Below are 21,583 nucleotides of genomic sequence, written 5' to 3' on the forward strand. Positions count from 1 at the left end.
CTACAGCACACGTCCGAACAGCGGTGGAACTCCTCGTACCGTTCTTTCTCATGCTTGGGCGATCTGCAAGAAGCCGAAAGTTGATCCCTCGCCTCCAGAAGGCAACCTATCGCTACTTGACACATCTTCCACTGACTGAGCTGACAGCTCAACTATCCACAAGCTGCATGACCTGCCAGCCACCTTCTACGCGGGACTTCCGAGCTCATTAATGCGACAATCCAAGTTTACACCCGAATCCTGCAAATTTACGCAAATCAAGGCCGGCCAGGGCCAGAGACCGTTCCCGAACCATCCTGGCAAAAGCTCCAAGGAAGCCAAACCACCCGCCGGTGAACTCCACCCATCCAGGGAGATCGTCCCGCATCTAGCCTGCCTAAGTGGGCGGTTTTTGTGCTCAGGAAGCAATGTGTTTCTCGAGGATAGGGCGATTGCTTCATGACAGTATTAAGCTTCGGACTTGTCGGCAGGAGCCTGCTTGGTTCTCTTCCAGAGACAGACAGTGCTCACGGCTGAGAAAGTGAACAGAATGCTGGGCCGTACTGTCAGAAGTGCAACAAGAATGAGACGTATTCAGCTCAAACGTACCAGAGCGCAATGCTTAACCCCCAGATTGATTTCATCTCCAGACACGTGGCTTTTGATGTTCCGATCCATTGGGAATAATTGACAACACCACTTTTGTTCAGGCTGTTGCCAAGTGCCGAAGTAAAGTCATACGCGCTCGAAGTGGCGTTCGATATTTCGTCAAGGACCGTGCAGTTGAGATAGGAAAGCGGCTTTCCTACCACGACCGAGACAACAATAAGGGCAATCAGGAAAAGAGCGTCGATGGCGGAGCTGATCAGGAAAGGAAGGATGCCATCGAAATAGAGAATGACGGTGATGGCGCAGTACAGCACGGCAATGCAGACCTGCGGAACAGTTAGTACAGGTAACACGACCGTTTCTGGAAGCGCTTACAATGCTTAGGATCGCAACCAGGACTGATGGGGGAGTTGCACCAGCGCTGACCATTTCAGAAATGAAGTTGGCCGTAATGCCAATGACAGCGATCATCGAAGCCATTTGAAGAGCTCGCGTGGCTTTGAAGGTCGCCCCGAGAACACCGTGATCGGGACCCATGGCTGAGAAATTGTTCGAAGACAGCGGCAATTATACAGTCGAAGTAAGGAACGTGGCTGCAGATTGAGGTATAGGAAAAGAACGTTGTTTATGGCGTCGTGCCGACTGATCTACAGGCTGACAACGAGGAAAGAATATGATGAAAGCAGCAGAAAGGAATGGTCAATGAATGCTTTTGCCTAAAACTCGATGCTTTGACTTGAAGGAGATTCGTTGCAGCCGGCTGAAGAGATGATGAGCTGGACAGCAACAGGACGTTGCAGCTGGCTTAAGTATTTCCGACTGTTTCATGGCATACATTGCGCTGGGAAGCATTGCTGGCTGCAAAAGCCATGTGGCCGTGGTCGTAACCAAGAAACAAAGACAGAGACTGTCTGTGCTCGGTCTCGGATGGACTGAGAGTACCTCACACCGGATGGCTGTTGTGTGCCCTCAACAAAGAGGAGGCTGTTTCGACCCGGGCGCCAAGAGCTATTTGTGGTCGACCTTCATCCACACCTGGGCGGCTATCTTCGCTAACATCGTCCGCAGCCGCCAGGCCTGACGGCCATTCCAGTCTCAGCCTCGAGATTCGCCGGCAGCGCGTCTGATCGAACAAGGCTGTGCTGCACATGCTCTGGTTGATGTTTCATTGGGTTTTTCTTCACGACCAGCTTGGTCGTCAAATTTTTCGGTGCAGGTGGAACAATGTGGAGATGGTCGCGAGACGCGCCGATGTTGTTCCACAGTCACCGTGATCTTCAACTGCCACTCGAGTTGACCATGGGTTTCTGTTGTCAAACAACCGCGTCAGTACCTAGGTATCTGTTATGCTCTACTTGTACTTCGGTCAAGCGCGTTCAGATCCAGGCCGCCTCACAGCTGAATGATGGCCTCCAACTCTGAGGAGTCTTGGGCGTCGGAGGCTGCCACCTGTTCTTGGCTCTAGCCGATGTCCGGGCGAGCTCCAAAGGAAATTGATCGGCTTGTGCCAGCCTCCTAGCCACCCAAACCACCAATGGTTAGCTCCCGGGGCCTTTGCTAGTCCTCTAACCAATAGGCGACACCGTTGCCCGCCCAATTTTTACCTGCAGTTTTCCAGCTTATCGTTATCAGAGCCTGTGCAAAGCTCGGTGGCATGAAGAGCACAATAGTATTTTTTTCCCCTACCTTATCACCTAGGTGGAGGGAAAGACTTCAAACCGTCGTGCTGCTGGTGAGCTCTTCTCCCCCCAGCCGTCACTCCTATATACAAGGTATCCGTCTGTGTCAACTCGTCATCTCCGGTCTCACTGTGACTTGACCCTCTTCTGCTGCACGAGTCACCTGTCACTCAGTTCCCCACAGCATCCCGTCATCAAAAGCACTCCGCATTTTGCTGCACAACATCCCCACTTCACCTCCGGCCCAGCCAAGTTCTGCTCGGCGCTGGAGAGACACAGGTGAAAACAACATGTCTCTCACCCGGGTGGCGTCCGTCGATGGCTTCGAGCGAGAGAGGAGAGGCTCGAATGCCTCATCGCATCGAAGAATGAGCTTCAATCCTTTCAACGACCCGATGCCGCCCAAGGACCGCAGGCCTAGCTTGGTGCCGACCGTGATGTTGTACGATGAAGTCTCGAAGCAAAGGCGGATCGGTAAGTGGTCCTCTCCCTGCTGTGTAACACAAGACGACTCGCTTACCGATGGAAAGCCCAGGTCGTCGTTGCCATCATCTACTGTCTGTTCGCGGCTGGAATAGTCTTTGGCTATGCAGCTATCAAACCCGTCTTGATCGATGAGGGAGTCTTCAAGGGCCTGTGCACCGCAGAAGAGGTGGAAAAGCAGATATCACCTTGTTACCAGCAAGAAATCCGTCTGAACTTGATGTTCACGGTTGCAGCAGTCTCGACCAATGTGGCTGCTCTGCCCATCGGCACCATCCTCGACAAATATGGCCCTCGGGTATGCGGCATCATAGGCAGCATCTTCCTCCTCATCGGCGCCCTCCTCTTCTCTTTCGCCTCACAGGTTGGCGGTGACTTGTTCACACCAGGCTACTTCTTCCTCGCTCTTGGTGGTCCTTTCGTCTTCATCTCCTCCTTCCAGCTCTCCAACACCTTCCCACAAAACTCCGGTCTCATCCTCGCCCTTCTCACAGGAGCGTTCGACTCCTCCTCGGCGCTCTTCCTCTTCTTCCGCCTCCTCTATGAATCCACCGGTGGTAGACTGAATACCCAGCGCCTCTTCCTCATCTACCTCGTCGTGCCGGTTTTCATCTTCATCGTCCAGGTTTTCATCATGCCGCGCGAATCCTACAAGACCGTGTCGGAAGTTGTCGAAGATGTCGAGGAAGAGATCAACGCGCCTACACCTCCGGAAATCAGCGCCGAAGAACAAACCGCGTACCGCGAACGCAGAGAGTCAACTATTCAAGAGATTACCGCCCTGCTGGATAAGTCGACTAACAAGAAGCGGCAGAAGAGGGAGGAGAAGAAAAACACCAAGTCCGGTGTATGGGGCGCTATGCACGGATATTCCGCATGGCAGCAAATCAAGTCCCCCTGGTTCGTACTCATCACGCTCTTCACAGTCGTACAGATGACGCGGATCAACTACTTTGTCGCCACGATCCGCCCTCAAGAGCGGTATCTCCTAGGATCGGAACGCAAGGCTAAAATCGTGAATGATTTCTTCGACGTGGCTTTGCCCGTGGGCGGGGTATTGAGTATCCCCTTTATTGGCTTGTTGTTGGACAACACGTCGACGCCGTTTGCACTGGGATTTTTGGTCGTGACGGCCACAGTCATTGGGATCTTGGGCTGTTTACCATACATGTGGGGTGCCATTGCCAACGTCTGCTTATTTGTCGTGTACCGGCCTTTCTACTACACCACCGTCAGCGACTATGCGGCCAAAGTGTTTGGATTCCAGACGTTCGGCAAGGTTTACGGCCTGATTATCTGTTTGGCGGGACTGTTCAATTTCTTGCAGTCTCCTCTCGATGCAGCCACGCACAAGGTCTTCCACAACAACCCTATACCCGTCAATGTGATTCTACTGTCCTTGGCAGTTGTGGTTGGGTTAGCCCTTGTGGGTTTTACGGCGTGGAAGGCTCGGACGATGCATAGAGATATGTTGGAGGCTGAAGCGGAGGGCGCGAGGGAGACGTTGATGCCCGATCCGAATGGGGCGTCGAATGGCTACGGCACCTCAACCTGACGCGGCCAGGTATGGAGGCTGGACGAGCATGGTATATGTACAGATTTCACAGCATCGGCACGACGTGCTGGCCAGGACTGGGGAAGGAGTTTTGGATCTAGTCGGCCACTGTACGACATGGGGATCATGAAAAAGTCAGGGATGTCTGTGTGAAGAGTCGGCTCGGGTGGCACTCCTCGGTTTTCCACGATATGGACTGCATCGTATGGCGCTACTCTGGGATGGAGTTTGATATGCATCAGTTTAAGAAACTAATTCCCATCACGTGGTGATGGAATCTTATGTGGGACGCAGGATGTAGCGGATCGTAGGAGACGACCAGCAAGAGTCACCAGCAACATTAACAAGACAACCACCGGCTCAGCAGTGAACGACTCGCGATGCCTCAAACAAAAGTTCGGGTATTGAGGCGGGCTTGTTGAATTTTGATTTGGAGCACAGCTATTAGCAGGCGTTGAGCCCTTGTTCACATTCTGCTCACAGAAGGTCGGCTTTCGGCATATTCGAGATTCCATCCCTCCAGCCCAATAAAGGTGCAGGTCATCATCAAAGGCCGACTGTACGCTCGGCGTGCGGCTTGGACGTCGCGGTTTCATGTTCCACTCTGCATGCCACGAATCTGAAATCTTCCCCGACCGAACCGGCTACGCTCAGGTCCATTCCATCAAATCGGGACAGCACAACAGCCATCTACTCCGTCCCAGTCGAGATGTTGTACATTTTCCTGTTGATACACAGACAAAGCCGTCGAACGGCCCCCGAGTCGTCCCCGCAGGCGATATGGGAAAAGCCTGCTTCGAACCGGCGCAAGGTGGAGAGGAGTTGAGGATGTGAGAAACGTAGAGCGACTAAAATCCAGGAAGGAGCATCTCGCTCCATTCTGAATTGAAGAACGCAATGGCGGCCTGCAGATGAGAAAAGTCAGCGAGAGTTTGATGCAAAGTTATCCAAATACCAGGCCAATTGACAACGCCGATCTCGTTACGTCGCGATGAACTTGACAAGGCTGCTTCCACCAAAGGTCCAGTAGACTTGAGACAAGATTCGACATTCGCCGCATTGCATTGCCTTCTGAGCCAAGCTTCAAATGGCCAGAGAATTGAAACAAAAACTCGAAGTGATGGATGTACGCAGTTAGACCTACCCCGAACATAGCAACACTGATGACCACGCTGGCGTTCTCCTCTGATGTCAAGGTGTGATATATCTGGCCGAAGTAGCCCTGAGGCTGGGCTCTGCGAGCGGGCTGAACTGCAATACGCTTGGGAGGCATTGTAGGGCGTTGATTCTGGAAGGTAGTCGAGGTATTCACGGGTAAAGGGTTGGGTATCGGTCACAGCATGAATGGGAGATATGCAATAGCCAACCATGTCAATGTCGAGCTGGGAAATTTCTGGTACGGCGAAGTCTTAAGCCAAGCAGGTGACCTGCTAGGGCGGATCATTAAATCTCTATGTGCTTCCCGATTCCAAGCGCCCGCCCGCCAGGCCTCCCTCACCTCCCTCACCTCCCTCACCTCCATCGCCTCCCAACCCAACTACTACCTCGACACTATCAATCTTTTCTTCTTCTTTCGCTGCAAAGATCAGCCTGATTCGCGCTTCTCTGTCTTTTTTCGCAACATGCCATTCGGGTGTGTGTCCTACCATCTTGTCCTTGACACCTAGACGCTCAGCATCCGCGTTGACCCAGTCAACGAGGTCCTTTACATATGCTTCTTCAGCCCCTGCCGCCTTGAGGCTGTGGAACTCCCTGCCTAACCCCTTGGCCCTCACTTTCTCGTTGTACTCTCGGCGCATCTCGTCATAGCTTGGCAGTTGAGCTTTCCCACTCAATACTCTTGCTGCGACCTGACCTTGGAACTCGAAAAGCGAGAACGTTGCGATGTGGTACGGGGCTCCGATAAAGATAAGCGACGGATCCTCGATGTAGAACATGTCCTTGTGCAGATTGTGGTTCATGTTCCCCTCTGCCGTCACGAGCACCGTCTGATTTGCCTGCTGCGCAGAGATGTCGTCGCGGTGCAAGTGCCGTAGGAAGGGATACGAGGTTATGTAACCTGTGCAGAGGATGACGGCGTGGATGTCGGACAGCGTGTCTCCGTTCTGCAAAACCACCTTTCCGGCAATGGGCTCGGAGGAGTCGTCCCGTAACCCACACTGTCTTGCCTCCAGCTCGAACGATTTGATGGCACCTACTCTGGTGACGCCTTCTGGTAAAAAGCTTGCCGGGAGGTCGAAAAGCCCACCTCGAGCACTCTGATATATGTGCCTGGCAACTCCTATGGACTCCTTCGCAATATCCGCCGCCGACACCCCGGCTCCGACCAAAAGCAAATTCTGATCCCTGCATATCTGAGGACTCCGGTATCTCTTCGAGTGCCAGACTCTGTCCGGATATGCACGTTTCCACTCGCTGAGGCCAGGATAGTCTGGTATCCGAGGCATGTGGTAATGGCCTGAGGCCACTACGACTGCATCAAAAGCCCAAAGGCGCTCTACCAGTCGCCAGCCCGGTGTCGCTGTCTGCTGCAAGCGTGTCGTACGCACTGCCCATCGGCCTTCATGTTTTCTCACTTCCTCGACACGAGTGTGATAGTGTGTGACCGCATTAACACCATGCTGCTCTGCGATACCCTGGATGTACTCCTCCAGAACGTTTTGGGTGACAAAATCCGCGGTTCTCGGCGGCCACGACGCCAGGCTGACTTTCATCTCTCTCGTCGAGACATTATTCTTGAGTCCCGCATAACATGGCCCGGGCGGCGCATGGATGATCTCCAGCTCGTCGGTAATCTCGTCTTCGGGCGGAGGGGTACTATATGCAAGCCCCGGAATTGGCTCATAGTCACCTCTCGACGGGATCTCGCTTGGATATGGCGACGGATCATGAGCCACCCGCTTGTCGAAATGCCACACTCCGCCCGCAATACCCGACCGCTCGAACACGACTACTTCCAGGCCGGCCTTGAGAAGATGTGCTGCTGCGCATACTCCGCTGATTCCTGCTCCGATCACTGCTACCCTTTTAGGAGCGTCTTTGGTCATCTGGGGCATTGTTCTCAACGGACCGACGAGCTCTTGAACTCTCCTACGCAACATTCGTAGAAAGAGAACGGGCTATACTGGCCTCTCATATCAGTCGGCTCGTCTGCGATCGATCGCATCCGGAAGCCTCAGAGCTACCGTGATTGGCTTGATGTTCGCGGCACGTATGAGCGTGGAAATCAGCAAATATCCCCGTGTAAGCACGCAATATTGGGTACATATTGCCTGCGGGATGTCACGATCTTTCACGACGTATAGCAGGTGATTCATGCATGGTTTGGATGCATTATCTCCGTTCATTTTCTGTATGGCTGGAAAATCCATGGATCTAGTGGACCGATGCAGCCTCTAATCCGTTTGATGCTTATGTGGATGTTCCCGCCTGCTCGAGACCGAGGAGTGGCATTGATGGACTTTCGTCTCCCTGGAGCTTGTTACGGCACCGCTTGTGAAGCTACGTACAAGTCAGTTTACGAGCTTGCCAGGCCTGCGCACACCATCAGAAAGCACCCCGCGGTCGAGCACCGCCAGATCTGTTTGATCGTATTCAAGCAATGGCACCCACCTTGGCCTTCTTCGCCAATTCTCTCTTCCACAGCACTCTGATCACGAGAGAGGTGATAATCATGCCAGCAGCGAGGCATGCAGAGGTTACGAAGCCCTTGTGATATCTTGGTGCGTCGATTTGCTGCCAGACCACCAACGGCAACCAGGCTTGGAACACATACGCCAGCTCGTTCATGGTTCCGACGACAATCGCCCTTTCCTCATTGTCATCCGAGCAGATCTCATGCGCCCAGGCCATGCAGAGTCCACTCAAGCCACCGCCGCACCCGGCGATGATATAGCACGCCCAGTGCCAACCCGTTGGAATATCCCAGACGGCCAGACTGGCGTAGGCGATGATGGAGACCACACCGCCGAAGACGATTGGTGGCCATCTCGCGCCCCGGAAAACGCTGTCCGATGTCCAAGCGTATGCGAGTGTACTGACGATCTGCACGGCATAGGTTGTCGTGGGATATGTGTTGATCTGACCAACGGTGTACTTTGGGTTGTCTGAATCCTTGAGATACTGTGCGAAGGTAGGTTGGCTGACTCCCGAACCCGCGTTGTTGAAAGTCATGTACAGAGTTGCCAGGGCGTAGATGTGCCAGGAGGTGAAGATCCTCTTGAACTTCGCTTTCGTATATGGCGCGCGCTGTGCCCGGCCCTCCAGTTGCATCCGCTTCTGTGCAAACAGGCGCTCTTCAGGTGTAAAGTACCAAGCCCGGGTAATCTCAGGCACGTCTGGGAGAAGGAAGAATCCTGATATGGCGATCGGCAGAGAAATGACGCCGTCCACAATGAACAGCCACTGCCATCCGCGGTAACCCCCTTTGCCTCCGAGATGGTAGACGGCCGCCATGAGGTATCCGGAAAACATCGACCCGATGGCAGACGCGGTGTGGAAGATGCATGACCGCTTCGCTAGCTCGTCACGGCGATACCACGATCCGATGATGTACTGCATTCCAGGGTAGAACGTTGACTCAGCCAGACCGATGAGAAATCGGAGGGCATATATCGAACCCGCGGAGTTGCATTTGCAGAGGCAAAACGTCAATACCGTCCATGTTAGTTCCATCGCAGGAATCCAAATGGAGGGTCGGACGCGAGTCAGGATCATATTGGCTGGAAACGACATGTCAATGCTCATTCACCAGGTGTTTTCCGGGACAAGCACTCACAAGGTACCTCCCCGATCACATAACCCACAGTCCAGCACGTTTGCATATAGTTGAGCTGATTCTTGTATAACCCCAGATCCTCCTTCATCCCCGACACGAAGGCATTGTTGATGTTGATCTGATCCAGGTACTTGATAAAGTATCCCAGCGTTGCGAAGGTAAGAACCGCCGCGTCGAGCTTGAACAGGAGGCGGCGTTCTTCAGGTGACTTGTCTAGCGTGTCCCAGATGTAGGACTGCCACTTGCGCTTCGGCTTCGCTTGAATCGGATCTGAGAGGTCTTCTTCCGACCTGGTTGTGGCTTTCACAATGCTTTGCGGTTCAGCTTCGAAGCCTTTGACGTCGACCACCTTGCTGTCCGCATGGAATGCCATCTTTCCCAACCGCAACAGGTTGGTTCCTCTTGGCTGCGATACTGATTGAATGGTCTTCCCGGCTTCTACGGGTGGCTTTTAAAGCTTCTCTCACCTGAACTCTTGACCAAGTCGGTATGACATTCTTGGATGCAACACGACAAGATGGGTTCCGCCCACTTGATCGCACCTTTTGCTTTATGATTGCGTGCTGCACATCCTTTCCTCTACCACCTCCCCTCCTAGGCGCACATGCTTGTCAATGCTTGTCAACAGCATGTTCGAACCATCCCTCCAACGTGCGCCATTAGTCACGACAGCGAGACAATCCGCCCCTTTCAGCGTCTGACCACTGAGAATCCTCGAAATAGCGGCCAATGCAGAAGTACCGCGGCATGTACCATGTTCCACGCCAGGTCCGTGAGATCCTCGACATGCCACCTGCCCATCCTGCTTGTCTTGCATGGAAATCCTACAATCATAGTTGGATGAAAGTGGACAAATAAAGGGGTACAAGCACGCCATCATGCGCATGACACGTGACTGTCGAGGCGCCCATATTGCACCACCCCTGCGATACATCAGCTTGGAATATCGGCCGAATCTCGACCACATGCGACCTCGCCAGCTGGACTGATAAGGAGCCTGTCTGAGCGGGGTAAGATGCCGAAATCGACGACAACGCGGCACCATGCTAGTATCATCTCCCCCCGGCCTGTGGTTCAGGCTCCTCGCATGGTAGGTCCATCCTGTATATGCAGCTAGGTGCTTGATATTGTGCCGACTGGACAGACTCAACAGCCTGCAAGTGCACGCAATAGAGAGGTGTGATCTCGCCATCTTACCAGCGTGGGGGAAGGAGATATGTCGACGTGGATGGGTAAGCAAGCCGTGTTCACCAAAAGGTCTCGAATGCACGCAAGGGACACGACGAGCGGCGTGTTTCGTGATTGGAAAAGTGACACAAATACTCAGCAGCCCGAACTGGTTTCTCGCCGTGACTCTTCTTCTCTACCCAGCCACTGCTACTTAGGCATCACAACAGCAGACATGGCACCTGCTCTGGTCGAACCTGCCATAACCGACTTTGTGGTCCCCAAGAAAGACACCCTGGGACTCCCCGAACCGGCGTACGACCGTTTGAAGAAAGCCGGCATCGACCTCAGCGAAGGCTACCCTTACCGTCCCAACCGCCCGCTCTACCTCCAAGACGTATACAACATTCGGAATCAAGACCGTCCGCATAACGATGCTGGCGCCCGTGCGGACAAGTCCAAATCCGCGCTGCTGAGTGCCGCGACGAAAGTCACAGATCTGACCGCCTATATTGGCACCGAGATCGAAGGACTGCAGCTGAAGGACTTGACGGACCAGCAGAAGGATGAGCTCGCACTGTTAATCGCAGAGAGGAGCGTCGTATTCTTCCGCGGTCAGGATCTTTCGCCCCAACAGCAAAAGGATCTAGGCGAATACTACGGCGAGGTGGAAATTCATGTACGACTTCACCGTCCTTCCCACGCCTCGTGTTTTCACGCCATTCTCTTCCTTCCCTGATACGTATTAACGTGGCCTTCCTCTGTCCTTCACAGCCCCAAGTGCCTCAAGTCCCCGGAGTGCCCGGCGTGACGGTGATCTGGCCCGCGCTCCAAGCCCAAGAAGTCGCCGCGAGCTTCCGCAAACCCGGCGGCGCATCAAGGTGGCACACGGACCTCGTGCACGAGCGCCAACCGGCCGGCATCACGCACCTGCACAACGACACCGTGCCCCCAGTGGGCGGCGACACGCTATGGGCCTCAGGCTACGCGGCCTACGAAAAACTGTCCCCGGACTTCCGCAAGATCATCGACGGCAAGCACGCCGTCTACCGGTCCGCGCACCCTTACCTGGACAGAGACAACCCGACGGCCGGGCCCAAGTATATCGAGCGGACGCACCCGCTGGTCAGGGTCCACCCCGCGACGGGCTGGAAGGCGCTCTGGGTGAACCGTGCAATGACGGACCGCATCGTCGGGCTCGATCGGGCCGAGAGCGATTTGATCCTCGGATACCTGTACGACGTGTATGAGAGGAACGTGGACATTCAGGTGCGCTTCCGATGGACGCCCGGCACGAGTGCGTTGTGGGATAATCGGATCACGGTGCGTCTTTCCCTCTCTGCGTGTCTGTGTGTCGACATATACTGATATCACCTTTCTGTCGGCCACCCTCAGATCCACAACGCGAGCTGGGACTATGCAGGCGCGTTCCCCCGGCACGGCACGCGCGTGACATCTCTCGCCGAGAAGCCTTACTTTGACCCGAACGCCCCGACGAGAAGGCAGGCGTTGGGCCTGCTGGGTCCGGACGAGCAGCAGGTCGATGGGATTCTGGTGGATGGATAGTCCAACTAACTACTGTAGTTAGTCAATGGTACGCTGCTGCTACTGTAGCTACCTTGTCTTGGAAGGCGAGTAGGTAGGCAGGTAGGCAGGTAGCTAGCTGGCTCTCGGTTCTTGTGCCGCCCTCCACCTTGATTAGAGTATCAAACGGAGAATGATAGTAGTCACTGTAGTAAGTATCAGGTCCATTTCCATACGTTGGTTGGTGGTTAGAATTAGTAAAGGACTGCGTCCGCTTCGGGAAGCCTCTTTTTTGTTTGGTGCCTTGTGAATTTTAGCCCTCGTTTTCTAGTCACGGCGTCTGGCTGTATGGACAATCTTGCGGGCTGTTGACACCTCGCCAATATATGTTTATGTTTATATCTCAAGGACTATCCGAGACGGGGAGCAGACCGGCGTGCGCACGTCCTTGTCATTCCTTGGCGCATGTGCTGTCTGGGTCTTCTATGCATGGACTGTCTGGGTCTTCTATACATCGACAGACGCTTATCAAGCGCTGACTTCTCTCAAGACCACTCCCACACATATGAAGAGGACGTTGAGGCACGAGGGCGAGCATGTGTCTTCATGTGCCGAATGAGCCGGTCTCTCCGATCCCTACGTCCATAATGGCAACCCAGCCAGAAGCAGCAAGATTGGAACGTCCCATTGGCTCGACGCCCGACGTGGTCACACAGGTGTTCCTAGAATACCGCTTGTCAGCCAGAGGTCACTGTCGAAAAGATGGATGACAACTCACGTAGATGGCAACGGCGGTGTCGAAACTTCTCCCACAGTCTTGCCATTTGCAGGGGATGATGGTCGTCGCCACTTCGTCTCCATGCTCACTTGCACTCTCCTCTCTCTCCTCTTCATCGGTAGTGGTGACTTGGCCATCGTGGCAGTGCCAGGCTGTACTGTGCGAGTTGACCGACCAGACCTTGTGGCCAGAGTCGTGTCATACGGGTCTTCTTCGTGTACTATGTCGCCATCAATTTCATCCTCTGACATGGTATGTCTAGTGACAGGTTGTGTTTGTGGGTTTGATGGAGTGCCATCCACGAGCGTCGTGGATAGGAGAGCGGATGTGGTTGGGGACATAGTTGAATAACCAGAATCAACGAGTGCTCTACTACCGCCCTCCAAGGTCGCAGGAACGTAGCGATCGGAATAGGAACACGAAACGCCTCGTCTTACACATCTCCTGCAGGGCAGCATCTGCAGTTTGGTCAGGTTTCAACCATGTCATCAGTTGGACTGGATACTGCTTGAGGCTCTGGCGGCATGGGTAATGAATTTGGGTTGGACTCACAGCATCACAGGGGCAGTGGCACTTTGCACACCCATCGCAAAAGACCATCCTTGTCTCCTCTGGGTCGGCATTCTGCAATCGGGCCCTCTTCACGTCAGAAAGGCCATGTGCTGAGGTCACAGATGCCGAACGAGAAGCCGTGGGAGCGCCCAAGCCTGCCAGTGCTCCTCTGGCATCACTTGAACTACCTGCTGCAGGAACACAGCGTGCAGAGTAAGAACATAGATGGCCAACAGGACGCCGAATATGGCGACCCCGGACATCTCCCAGTCGACACCGGCTCTCTGGGATCACAAGTGCTGTGACATTTGGTGCACTGGACACAGGAGACTCTCCTTGTATCAGATGCGTCTGCGTTCGTCATGCGCATTCTGGTGCTGCGCCGGTAATCGGAAAAGAAGGAACCGGAGTTGTATGTGATTGTGGAGAAGACTTGGGAAAAGGTTCAGCAGAAGGGCCTCCTCTACCACGAGGGGCCGTGTAAGCGCATTTCGTGCCTTAGCCGTGGGTGACGCAAGCCGTGCAGAGAACCATACCATCGCAATCTCGGTGATTGAATGCACATAGTCGGCGATCAAAGGGTTGCCTCTGAGGTTAATCGGGAACATCAGAAACATCTTTTGCCGTCTGCTTGGAAGCATCGCGAGAAGAGTGAGTCGAAACCGGCGCCTTTGCAGGGGGAGGGTAGAAATTCTTGCCTATGAGAGTAGGCACTGCGTCCACGATGCCCCATTGGAGCAGGAGACGCCATGGATTTTTCAGTGTTGAGGTGGCTGGCTCCAAATTCAGGCGTTGTTTGATCTGGCTACTTGTCAAGCCTTGTCGCTTCCCTCGTATCAAAGCGTCATCGTACGGCTTAGGCTGGTAATTTCCATGAGCTGTTGAAGCAAGGAAGGGATGCAGCTTCTCAGAACCGAACTCAGAGCCATCTGAGTCTGTCTCTTGCATGGTTTCTTCGGGTGAGTCAGGGGCACATGGCTCAGTCTGGTGCGAGTTCCGTAGCGAATGGGCAGGTGCCTTTTCTTCGTGAGAAAACGCCTGGTTTGTTGGTACCCCGCGGATGGGCTTGCTTCTCTTGGGCCGCCACTTTCACATGATTGTGCTTTTTCAAGTTAGACTGTGACCGACGTACTGGCGGCTTCGTGTTGGGGTCGTAGCAGCGTTTGCTGTATTTGAGACAGTACCGGCAAGGTCGCCTACCATTGCATCTCAACCTGCTCGTCTTACAGTGTTGGCATTTCTTTGGAGGAGGAGCCACAGTACTGGAGTCAGAATCGCAGAGATCCAGATACTTCATGGCGCGGGGGCTCTTGGGAGACGGGCCTTGCTGTACGTTGGGATCGTCTCCAATATCCAGGTCGGGAAGGACATCGCAGAAGACCAAGTCCTTGCTGTGCGGTGAATCATGGTGGGAAGTGATATCGGTGTGGACCAGGTCGTTATAGGGCTCTATCCTCTCGGACTCGTCATTAGCCGGCGTCAGCCCACTCTAGCCTGAAGCATGACCAGGAAGAGGCCCTTTAGGCGTAGCTGAGTCGGCATATCGTTGTGCTGGAGTGGTGTATCTGGTATCTCTAAGGTGTCTTCCTCTCCATCGCTTCCCTCAAAACAAAGCTCGATGAAGTGGGGGTGCAGACGAGGGGAAGGACTATCGGAGAAGGATCGTGAGTCGTGCTCAGACTCTTCAGAGTCGGATGCTTCCAGATCTGTCCAGGTGCCATCGCCATAGTTATCAAGGAATGGGTTAAACGGCATTCTTGCGGTGATGGAATGTGGACGGTATCGATCTCTCATTAGATCATGCGTTGCGTGGAACTCTTCGGGCTGCCGCGTCCCAGTAACTCAGCGGAGAGGTGGAAAGGCATCACGGATAGATGCGAGGACGCGTGCCGTGTGCTGTAGAGCCGAAACGTCGTCGTACATGTAGAATGGCACCTCTACAGGTGGACGCGCTGGAACATGTCGAGTTCCGTGCGTGAGAAGCGTGGACGTTCCCCGCGTTGGCGAGGCTACGCGAGGCTACGCGAGGCTACTGGTACACGAGGCTACGCGAGGCTGATGCTTGGAAGCCCCGGCCACGGTTCATACCGTGTTAAGTTGGTTGTCAAGGTCTAAGACATCGTCCTCTTAGTCTATTGCCACTCATGTAGCCAGAAGCAAGTCTAGTCAAAGGAGCATGCGCTCATTCATCTTCCGCTTCGTCTTCATCCTCAACGATAGGCTCGACGATCAGGTTCGCCCCCTTTCCCACCCTCTCCCCTATCGAGCCTCCATCTTCGAGTTCATACACCTTCCGAGGCATAGGTGAGACGAGACGGAATGAGTATTCGTGCTCATACCCTTCCGGCTCTTCCACGGCCTTTTCGTCTTCCGCTTCCTCCATTCGGGCCTTGACGACCTCGTAGCATTCCACAAAAGCATAAAGTTCCTCCATCTCAGCCTCGGCGCGGAATTTCCATATTACCCTCTCGCCAGAAGGCATTCTGATACTTACACGTATGGCATCGCTGTCATTTGCGGGTGGCTCAAGAGGAAGGGACTGAGCGCGCCACCTCCTCCACTGGTGCATGTCGCTCTTCTTCTTCTCCGCTAGTCGTGTCTGTTCCCGCGCCTGCTCTTCCGCTCGCCTGGCTGCTTCTTCCTCTTCCCTCTTCCGTCTCGCCCGTTCTCGGTCCTGGGCTAATGATCTTTCATAAGCAGAATCTTGCTCTCTCCTTAGATTTTGAGTCGCTGTGCGCTCGGCTTGCTGGGCGCGCGCGGCAGAAAGGGATGCTTGATGAGACGTGATTGCTGTGCCGAGTTTGGCGATCAGTTCTGCTGGAGGCATAGGTCCTACGGCACGCAGCACCACCGTCATCTGGCCGCTTGAGCCCGGCTCCGACGACTGACAGATTAGTGCTGCAAAAGGGAACTTTGTGCACTGTAGATTTGCCGACACTTGGTATGCTTCCGAGTCCCGGACGTTGCCGCCCCATAATATGAGGTCGGGCTCGTGGGAGTCGAGGAACGATTTGAATTGGGGTGAGAGTAATGTCTCGCGTACATAGGTTGCATTCTCGTCGTGACTTGGGGACAGAAGCACGACGAGGAGGAACTTCAGGTCTTTCTTTGCGGTGTCGAGGGTCAGGTTAAAGCCGGACTCTGCGAAAGGGAGGAGTGGCGTGGAACTCTCTCCATTCGTGCCCTCGTCGTTGTGATCGCCAAACTCTTCACTGAACTCGCGGATAAATCTCCTGGCATTTTCTGCGGGCGGAAGAGCTCTTCTCTCGATCCGTGTCTGTGTCTGCGATTGGTAGAGTAACCGGTGGAAGAGGCGGGAGAGGAAGGTAGGCACCAGAAAACCAAACGGCGATAGGATTGTGCTGAACACCCGGTAGAGGAGGTTGACGGGTGTGAAGATGATGGAGAAGAGTGGTGACGGCCGGTACATCTGCTCGGGAACTGCGCCACCTGTGTCGACCCTGTGGACTATGTCTTCGGGCTCGATCCGCGATGCCCTGTGCGATGGCCGAGTCGCCGCCAGCAGGTTCTCATATTGTAAGTTTGCGGTCTGGCGGGTGGACGTTGGAGGTATTTGCGCCTGTGCCTCTGCCAGAGGATCTGTGGCGGGCTCACCATCGAAGAAGCGGGCGATGGCAATCTGTACGTTCCACTGGCATCGTTGCAGCAGAGCGATTGCGGCGTTTGGATCTGCTTGGTCGGTGACGGCGGTGTAGGTTTGAAGAGCTTCTTGCTGAGCAGGTGTCAACTGGGAGATGTCCGGGGTCGCCATATTCGGAGTCCTGTCGAAGGCGAGGGAAACGGCAGGGAGGAAAGTAGTGGTTATCGACGCGCTGACATGGACATGTCTGGCCTCTATTGTCTTCACCTTCTGACACAAGTATTATATTCCCAGAAACAATATCTTTGGTTGGTTGACGACGCGATTTGGGAGAAGGACGGGAAGGCGTATGTAATCCGCGCAGCTGCGATTATCCTCGTCTCCATCTCCCTCCCACTTCCACCTCAACTGCACGTACCGAGCAGCGGACTCGAACACGGCGGCCCTGGAAGAGCTGTTGCGCTCGGCCTGTCCCCAATCTTTGCTTCATCTTGCAGCTGGAGACTGTTCCATCTTCTTCCCACCTTCGATTCACTGCCCCATTTTGGATATCTGTAGAGACATGGACATTTCCCTCGCTCACATCCAGCCAGCCGCACCACGAGCCACATAGTATAGCAACTGCACCCCTGCAGCGACCTATTTCTACTTCTTGTCGCTTACTACCGGAATCCACCTCTCTTTTGCGCGCCTACACGATGCGTTAGGACCGCAGACCTACTTCTGAGCCAGATGGATCACACCATTGCCATGATCCATCTCAGCCAGTAACGACTATGGCCGCTGTGAGCAAGAATAATGCAGAAGATACAAAGCAGGCTGCTTTGTCCCCTAGAATCAAAGGCAGGGGTATGTCGACCACAGTTGTCAGGAGACGTCGTGTTGCTGATGGTTGAGTGACAGAGACCGCGAAGGATACTCTCTGTCGCAATGTCACAATCTATGGAAAATGCCGCTATGAAGACAAAGGTACCTTGAACCACTCTTTATGAGGGTATGGTACAATGGTGCTCACTCTTCGGCGGTGTAGGGTGTGCCTTCAACCACACGATAGAAAAGCCCTCCTCCGATGCGGGACAGATGGATAGGTATCATCAAGATGCGCTGGCTCGGATGCTGTTTTCTAACACCCTTCGACAGTCAATCCAAAAAGGTGCTCAATGTCGATTCTCCCAGCTTTACCCCCTCTTTCCTGTCACCGAATGGCGCCGCAACTGTGGTAGCGGCGGCGAAGAAACCAGCCGCTGGCATTTCTCCCAAGGCAGCAAGCGCGGCTCCTTTTATGCCAAAGGCCATTATTTCCAGTGAGCCCAATCTCAGCCTTCACCGAGTTTGGCGGCTTACAACTCTCGGCAGGGTCTTCCAATGCAACTCCGCTTCGTCAAGATGCCAGGACTCCCGACTGGGCCGTGGGGGACGTCCAGGAATTCGTTCCAAGACGAGTCCAGGATCCCTCGATGGTGAGCTGGAGACATGCGACTTTTCTCTCAGAAGGCTAATAAGAACAGACGAATGAGAACGAAATACCCGTCTCTCATGCTTTTGACACGTTCCAATCCGGCCATGGTACAAATCCCTACCTCGATCATAGCCTGAATGGGGCCGCTTTCTTCCCGAGCGCCAGTGGCTTCCAGCAACCGGTAGGCAATTGCACCGATAGTGACTGGCGAGACTTATTGTGATAACAGGTCCAATATCATCAATACGCGCCGATCGGGCACTATAATCCCAATCTCGCCCAATATCAACGTACTGTCCATGACCTATTCATTCCCAACGATCTGCGAGAGGACATTCAGAAGAAATCCGCGGCTGCCCTGCAGACTCTACCCAGTACGCAGTATCGACCCGTGTCGCAGTCTGAGCTGACCACATCTATAGATTCACAGTTGCCCAGCCACATCGAATGCTACCACTCTTTGGTACCTCTCGACACGAATCACAAGAACTCCAATCTCTTGGGGGGCTACACCACGTGGGTCTACAAGGCTCAGTCAAGCGCCAACGGCCACTTCTTTGTCCTTCGGAGAGTTGAAGGCTTCCGCCTGACGAATGAACATGCCATTCGCGCCGGTCAAGCATGGAAAAACATTGTTAACGCCAATGTCGTCCGCATAGTCGACGTCTTCACGAACCGCGGGTTTGGCGATTCTTCCCTCTTCGTAGTCACTGAATATCACCCGCTTGCCAAATCCCTCCTCGAACACCACCACCTCGGTGCCCACGCGTTCAATGCACGCCCATCTCGGTCCTCGCACGGTAAAGATCAAATCACCGAGACTGCACTGTGGGCGTACGTCGTCCAGATTGCCTCGGCTTTGAAAGCTATCCATAGCTCAGGTCTGGCTGCACGAGTCCTGGATCCATCGAAGATCCTAGTAACAGGGAAGAATCGCGTCCGCCTCAATGGATGCGCAGTTTTAGACGTGGTTCAATTCGAAGCTAACTCTCACACGCCTCTCGCTCAAGCTCAGCGTCAGGATCTCGTTAATTTCGCCTTAGTTATTCTAGCAGTCGGATCCGGGACGCTTGACGCAGGCCAGAATTTCGCCCGCAGCATGGACGCCTTCAAGCGTTTTTTCAAACCCGAACTACAAAACGCTGTTGTATGGTTATACTCCGCAATGCAGAACCCAGAGAAGACGATTGACGGCTTCGTCACGCTGATCTCGAATCAAATGATCACGGCCTTCAACGCAGCTTTGCATACCGACGACGAACTTTCTTCTCAACTTGCGAGAGAAGTTGAGAATGCACGCCTCTTTCGGCTGATGGCCAAGTTGAACTTCATCAATGAAAGGCCCGAGTACATGAATGACCAGGCCTGGTCCGAAAACGGCGAGCGCTACTTCCTCAAGTTGTTCCGCGATTATGTCTTCCACCAGGTCGATAATCAAGGACGACCTGTGATTGACTTGGGACATACGATATTAACACTCAACAAGCTGGACGCAGGCACGGAGGAGAAAATTATGCTCGTCAGCAGAGATGAACAGAGTGTGTTTGTGGTGACGTTTCGGGAACTAAAGAAGGGCGTCGAGAGCGCCTTTCAAGAATTGGTTAGCAAGAGAGGCGGGTTGATGAGATAGACTCTCCCACGAAGCAAGCCACGAGAATTGTGGCGCGCCCGAAAACAACAACCATCTGCTGCGAGACGAGTTTCGCGCTGTTGGGCCAACAAAAACGCACGCACTGGAGGACTTGAATGCTTCGGTTGAAGATCAAGCACTAGTGGAGGAGGCACAAACGCAGAGAGAAAAAAGGAAGGGCTGGTCAGAAGAGAGCAAAACAGGCGGGCAATGGGATGCGGCTCAAGGAGTGGAAGGCTACAAGGTAAATATGCTGCAAGGTCAGACAGCAAGCAGGAAAGCACCTAGAGCAGAGTTGATCGGACCAGCAACCAGGAGAGATGCGATCATAGAGAAATTGAGGCACAGATCAGAAAAAAATCAGAAAGCAAATTTGCACACTTGATCTCAGCTTCTCCATCACAAGTCCCGTGCTTACCGAGTCTATATGACAAGGCAATAATAGAGTGCAAACAAACGCAAAAACAACCGAACTTCGAGAATCTCAGTGGGCGTCTCTTGTTATGATGATGGAGCCTGCTCCGAGGAATGTCGGCGCCCATCCAGGTCTGCAGGAGCCTGTATACTCCGACATAAGATGTCCTGATCGTGAATTGATACAGAGCCCCAGCATTGCTCAGTAAAGTGAGGATCTACTCTCAAGCTGAATTGGTCAGTGGTAGACTATTGTCGATGCATCGAGCCTTTGCTGCCGGGCTTCATGGCGTAGCTGTGATATTTGTTGATAGCATCCTAAGCGACCAAGCAGGACATAGGTGGACATCAAATTTCGCAGAAATCGTGCATTCATAACTCCGAATTTACTCTTCCGCCTGCTGTTGGAAGGGGTTTTCGATCTCTTCGCTTCCGTCGACAGGTGATATTAGCACGAGTAACGTTCCGCGGGCAACTATGAGCCCTAGAGGTCGTGTTGTCTCGTTGCCCTCGTCGTCTGCAAGAAAATAATATCAGCCTAGCTCTGTGTCTACGATCGCTAGATGACAACCAAAGCTCTAGGTTTTGCGATGAGCTTACCTCTCATGGTCTCCTTGACATCATCCAATACCAGGTTCATCAACTGATCGTAACCCTTGAGCGTGCCGACAACTAATTCGAGAATCGAGCGAGTCAGTTCCATACGTCCCCGTGCTGCGCTTTCAGACCCGAAATAATAATGCATAGGTGAAGATACATACTTTCTCTCCCACCGTTGAACTTGACATTGATCTGCTTGTCGACATACTTTGTCAAGTCGAGAATGTTCTCCTTCTTGGGCTTCTCCTGAGATCTGTCGGACTGTTGCTGGGCGCCACCGCGGCCACCGCCGCCGCCACGTCCACCACCTCTGCCGCCGCCTCCCCTGCCGCCGCCGCCACGAAAATGACCTCGCTCGGACATTTATTCTTCACGATGGTTTTGTTTATTGGCGGGAGGAACAGTTTGCAGTAGTTGGAAGGCGACTCAATCTCAAAATGGTTAGTGCCGTAAAAGGCGCTGTAGTCACCTGAAAGCCTGAGCCCGACCAGTCAGAAACAGCAGGCAAGATGTTACGGTTGGCGAATCTGTCCGAGTACCTGAGTTTTGGGCTGCGCGGTCGGAGCTCAATCAAGCCGAACGATGTGCCTCCCAGTATGTGTGATGTGACGTGAGGGAGAAAAAGGTTAGGTGCAGCTTTCCGCCCGAAGCTGGTGCCGGAACATCATTGGGCGGAGCGCCGCTCTTGACGGTCCCTCGCCTCTCCACCTCCCACTTTCTTCCCTGCACCACTCATCGTGGCCTCCTGCCTGTGCCACGAGTCCGCGATGGCGCGG

General features: G+C 53.8%; 10 protein-coding genes across 10 annotated transcripts; 3 read left to right on the forward strand and 7 right to left on the reverse strand.

The window, feature by feature from the left end:
• Positions 1-447: 447 nt before the first annotated feature.
• Positions 448-1,125, reverse strand: G647_08976 (uncharacterized protein; the record flags this gene model as incomplete). The annotated part of the gene is made up of 3 exons (XM_008733281.1): positions 448-532; positions 589-914; positions 964-1,125. 3 exons carry the CDS (start codon positions 1,123-1,125, stop codon positions 448-450), a joined length of 573 nt encoding a protein of 190 aa, XP_008731503.1.
• Positions 1,126-2,557: 1,432 nt separating this feature from the next.
• On the forward strand, positions 2,558-4,305 carry G647_08977 (uncharacterized protein; the record flags this gene model as incomplete). Its single annotated transcript, XM_008733282.1, has 2 exons — positions 2,558-2,741; positions 2,798-4,305. The coding sequence occupies 2 exons, from the start codon at positions 2,558-2,560 to the stop codon at positions 4,303-4,305; spliced, it is 1,692 nt and encodes a 563-aa protein (XP_008731504.1).
• A 1,096-nt stretch (positions 4,306-5,401) lies between these two features.
• On the reverse strand, positions 5,402-5,578 carry G647_08978 (uncharacterized protein; the record flags this gene model as incomplete). The annotated part of the gene is made up of 1 exon (XM_008733283.1): positions 5,402-5,578. A coding segment is annotated over one exon (177 nt), but the record flags the coding sequence as incomplete, so codon positions are not given.
• A 178-nt stretch (positions 5,579-5,756) lies between these two features.
• G647_08979 (uncharacterized protein) lies at positions 5,757-7,361 on the reverse strand (the record flags this gene model as incomplete). Its single annotated transcript, XM_008733284.1, has 1 exon — positions 5,757-7,361. One exon carries the CDS (start codon positions 7,359-7,361, stop codon positions 5,757-5,759), a length of 1,605 nt encoding a protein of 534 aa, XP_008731506.1.
• Positions 7,362-7,899: 538 nt separating this feature from the next.
• G647_08980 (uncharacterized protein) lies at positions 7,900-9,455 on the reverse strand (the record flags this gene model as incomplete). The annotated part of the gene is made up of 2 exons (XM_008733285.1): positions 7,900-9,026; positions 9,083-9,455. The coding sequence occupies 2 exons, from the start codon at positions 9,453-9,455 to the stop codon at positions 7,900-7,902; spliced, it is 1,500 nt and encodes a 499-aa protein (XP_008731507.1).
• Positions 9,456-10,484: 1,029 nt separating this feature from the next.
• G647_08981 (uncharacterized protein) lies at positions 10,485-11,815 on the forward strand (the record flags this gene model as incomplete). The annotated part of the gene is made up of 3 exons (XM_008733286.1): positions 10,485-10,928; positions 11,024-11,572; positions 11,645-11,815. 3 exons carry the CDS (start codon positions 10,485-10,487, stop codon positions 11,813-11,815), a joined length of 1,164 nt encoding a protein of 387 aa, XP_008731508.1.
• Positions 11,816-13,697: 1,882 nt separating this feature from the next.
• Positions 13,698-14,051, reverse strand: G647_08982 (uncharacterized protein; the record flags this gene model as incomplete). Its single annotated transcript, XM_008733287.1, has 1 exon — positions 13,698-14,051. The coding sequence occupies one exon, from the start codon at positions 14,049-14,051 to the stop codon at positions 13,698-13,700; it is 354 nt and encodes a 117-aa protein (XP_008731509.1).
• Positions 14,052-15,285: 1,234 nt separating this feature from the next.
• Positions 15,286-16,875, reverse strand: G647_08983 (uncharacterized protein; the record flags this gene model as incomplete). Its single annotated transcript, XM_008733288.1, has 1 exon — positions 15,286-16,875. One exon carries the CDS (start codon positions 16,873-16,875, stop codon positions 15,286-15,288), a length of 1,590 nt encoding a protein of 529 aa, XP_008731510.1.
• Positions 16,876-17,480: 605 nt separating this feature from the next.
• Positions 17,481-19,793, forward strand: G647_08984 (uncharacterized protein; the record flags this gene model as incomplete). Its single annotated transcript, XM_008733289.1, has 8 exons — positions 17,481-17,553; positions 17,608-17,673; positions 17,735-17,792; positions 17,845-18,008; positions 18,061-18,164; positions 18,213-18,344; positions 18,393-18,537; positions 18,586-19,793. The coding sequence occupies 8 exons, from the start codon at positions 17,481-17,483 to the stop codon at positions 19,791-19,793; spliced, it is 1,950 nt and encodes a 649-aa protein (XP_008731511.1).
• Positions 19,794-20,593: 800 nt separating this feature from the next.
• Positions 20,594-21,170, reverse strand: G647_08985 (uncharacterized protein; the record flags this gene model as incomplete). The annotated part of the gene is made up of 3 exons (XM_008733290.1): positions 20,594-20,724; positions 20,808-20,879; positions 20,969-21,170. The coding sequence occupies 3 exons, from the start codon at positions 21,168-21,170 to the stop codon at positions 20,594-20,596; spliced, it is 405 nt and encodes a 134-aa protein (XP_008731512.1).
• Between the last annotated feature and the right edge of the window lie 413 nt (positions 21,171-21,583).

The sequence above is a fragment of the Cladophialophora carrionii genome, assembly GCF_000365165.1.
Source record: "Cladophialophora carrionii CBS 160.54 unplaced genomic scaffold supercont1.8, whole genome shotgun sequence".
NCBI classification, from domain to species: domain Eukaryota; kingdom Fungi; phylum Ascomycota; class Eurotiomycetes; order Chaetothyriales; family Herpotrichiellaceae; genus Cladophialophora; species Cladophialophora carrionii.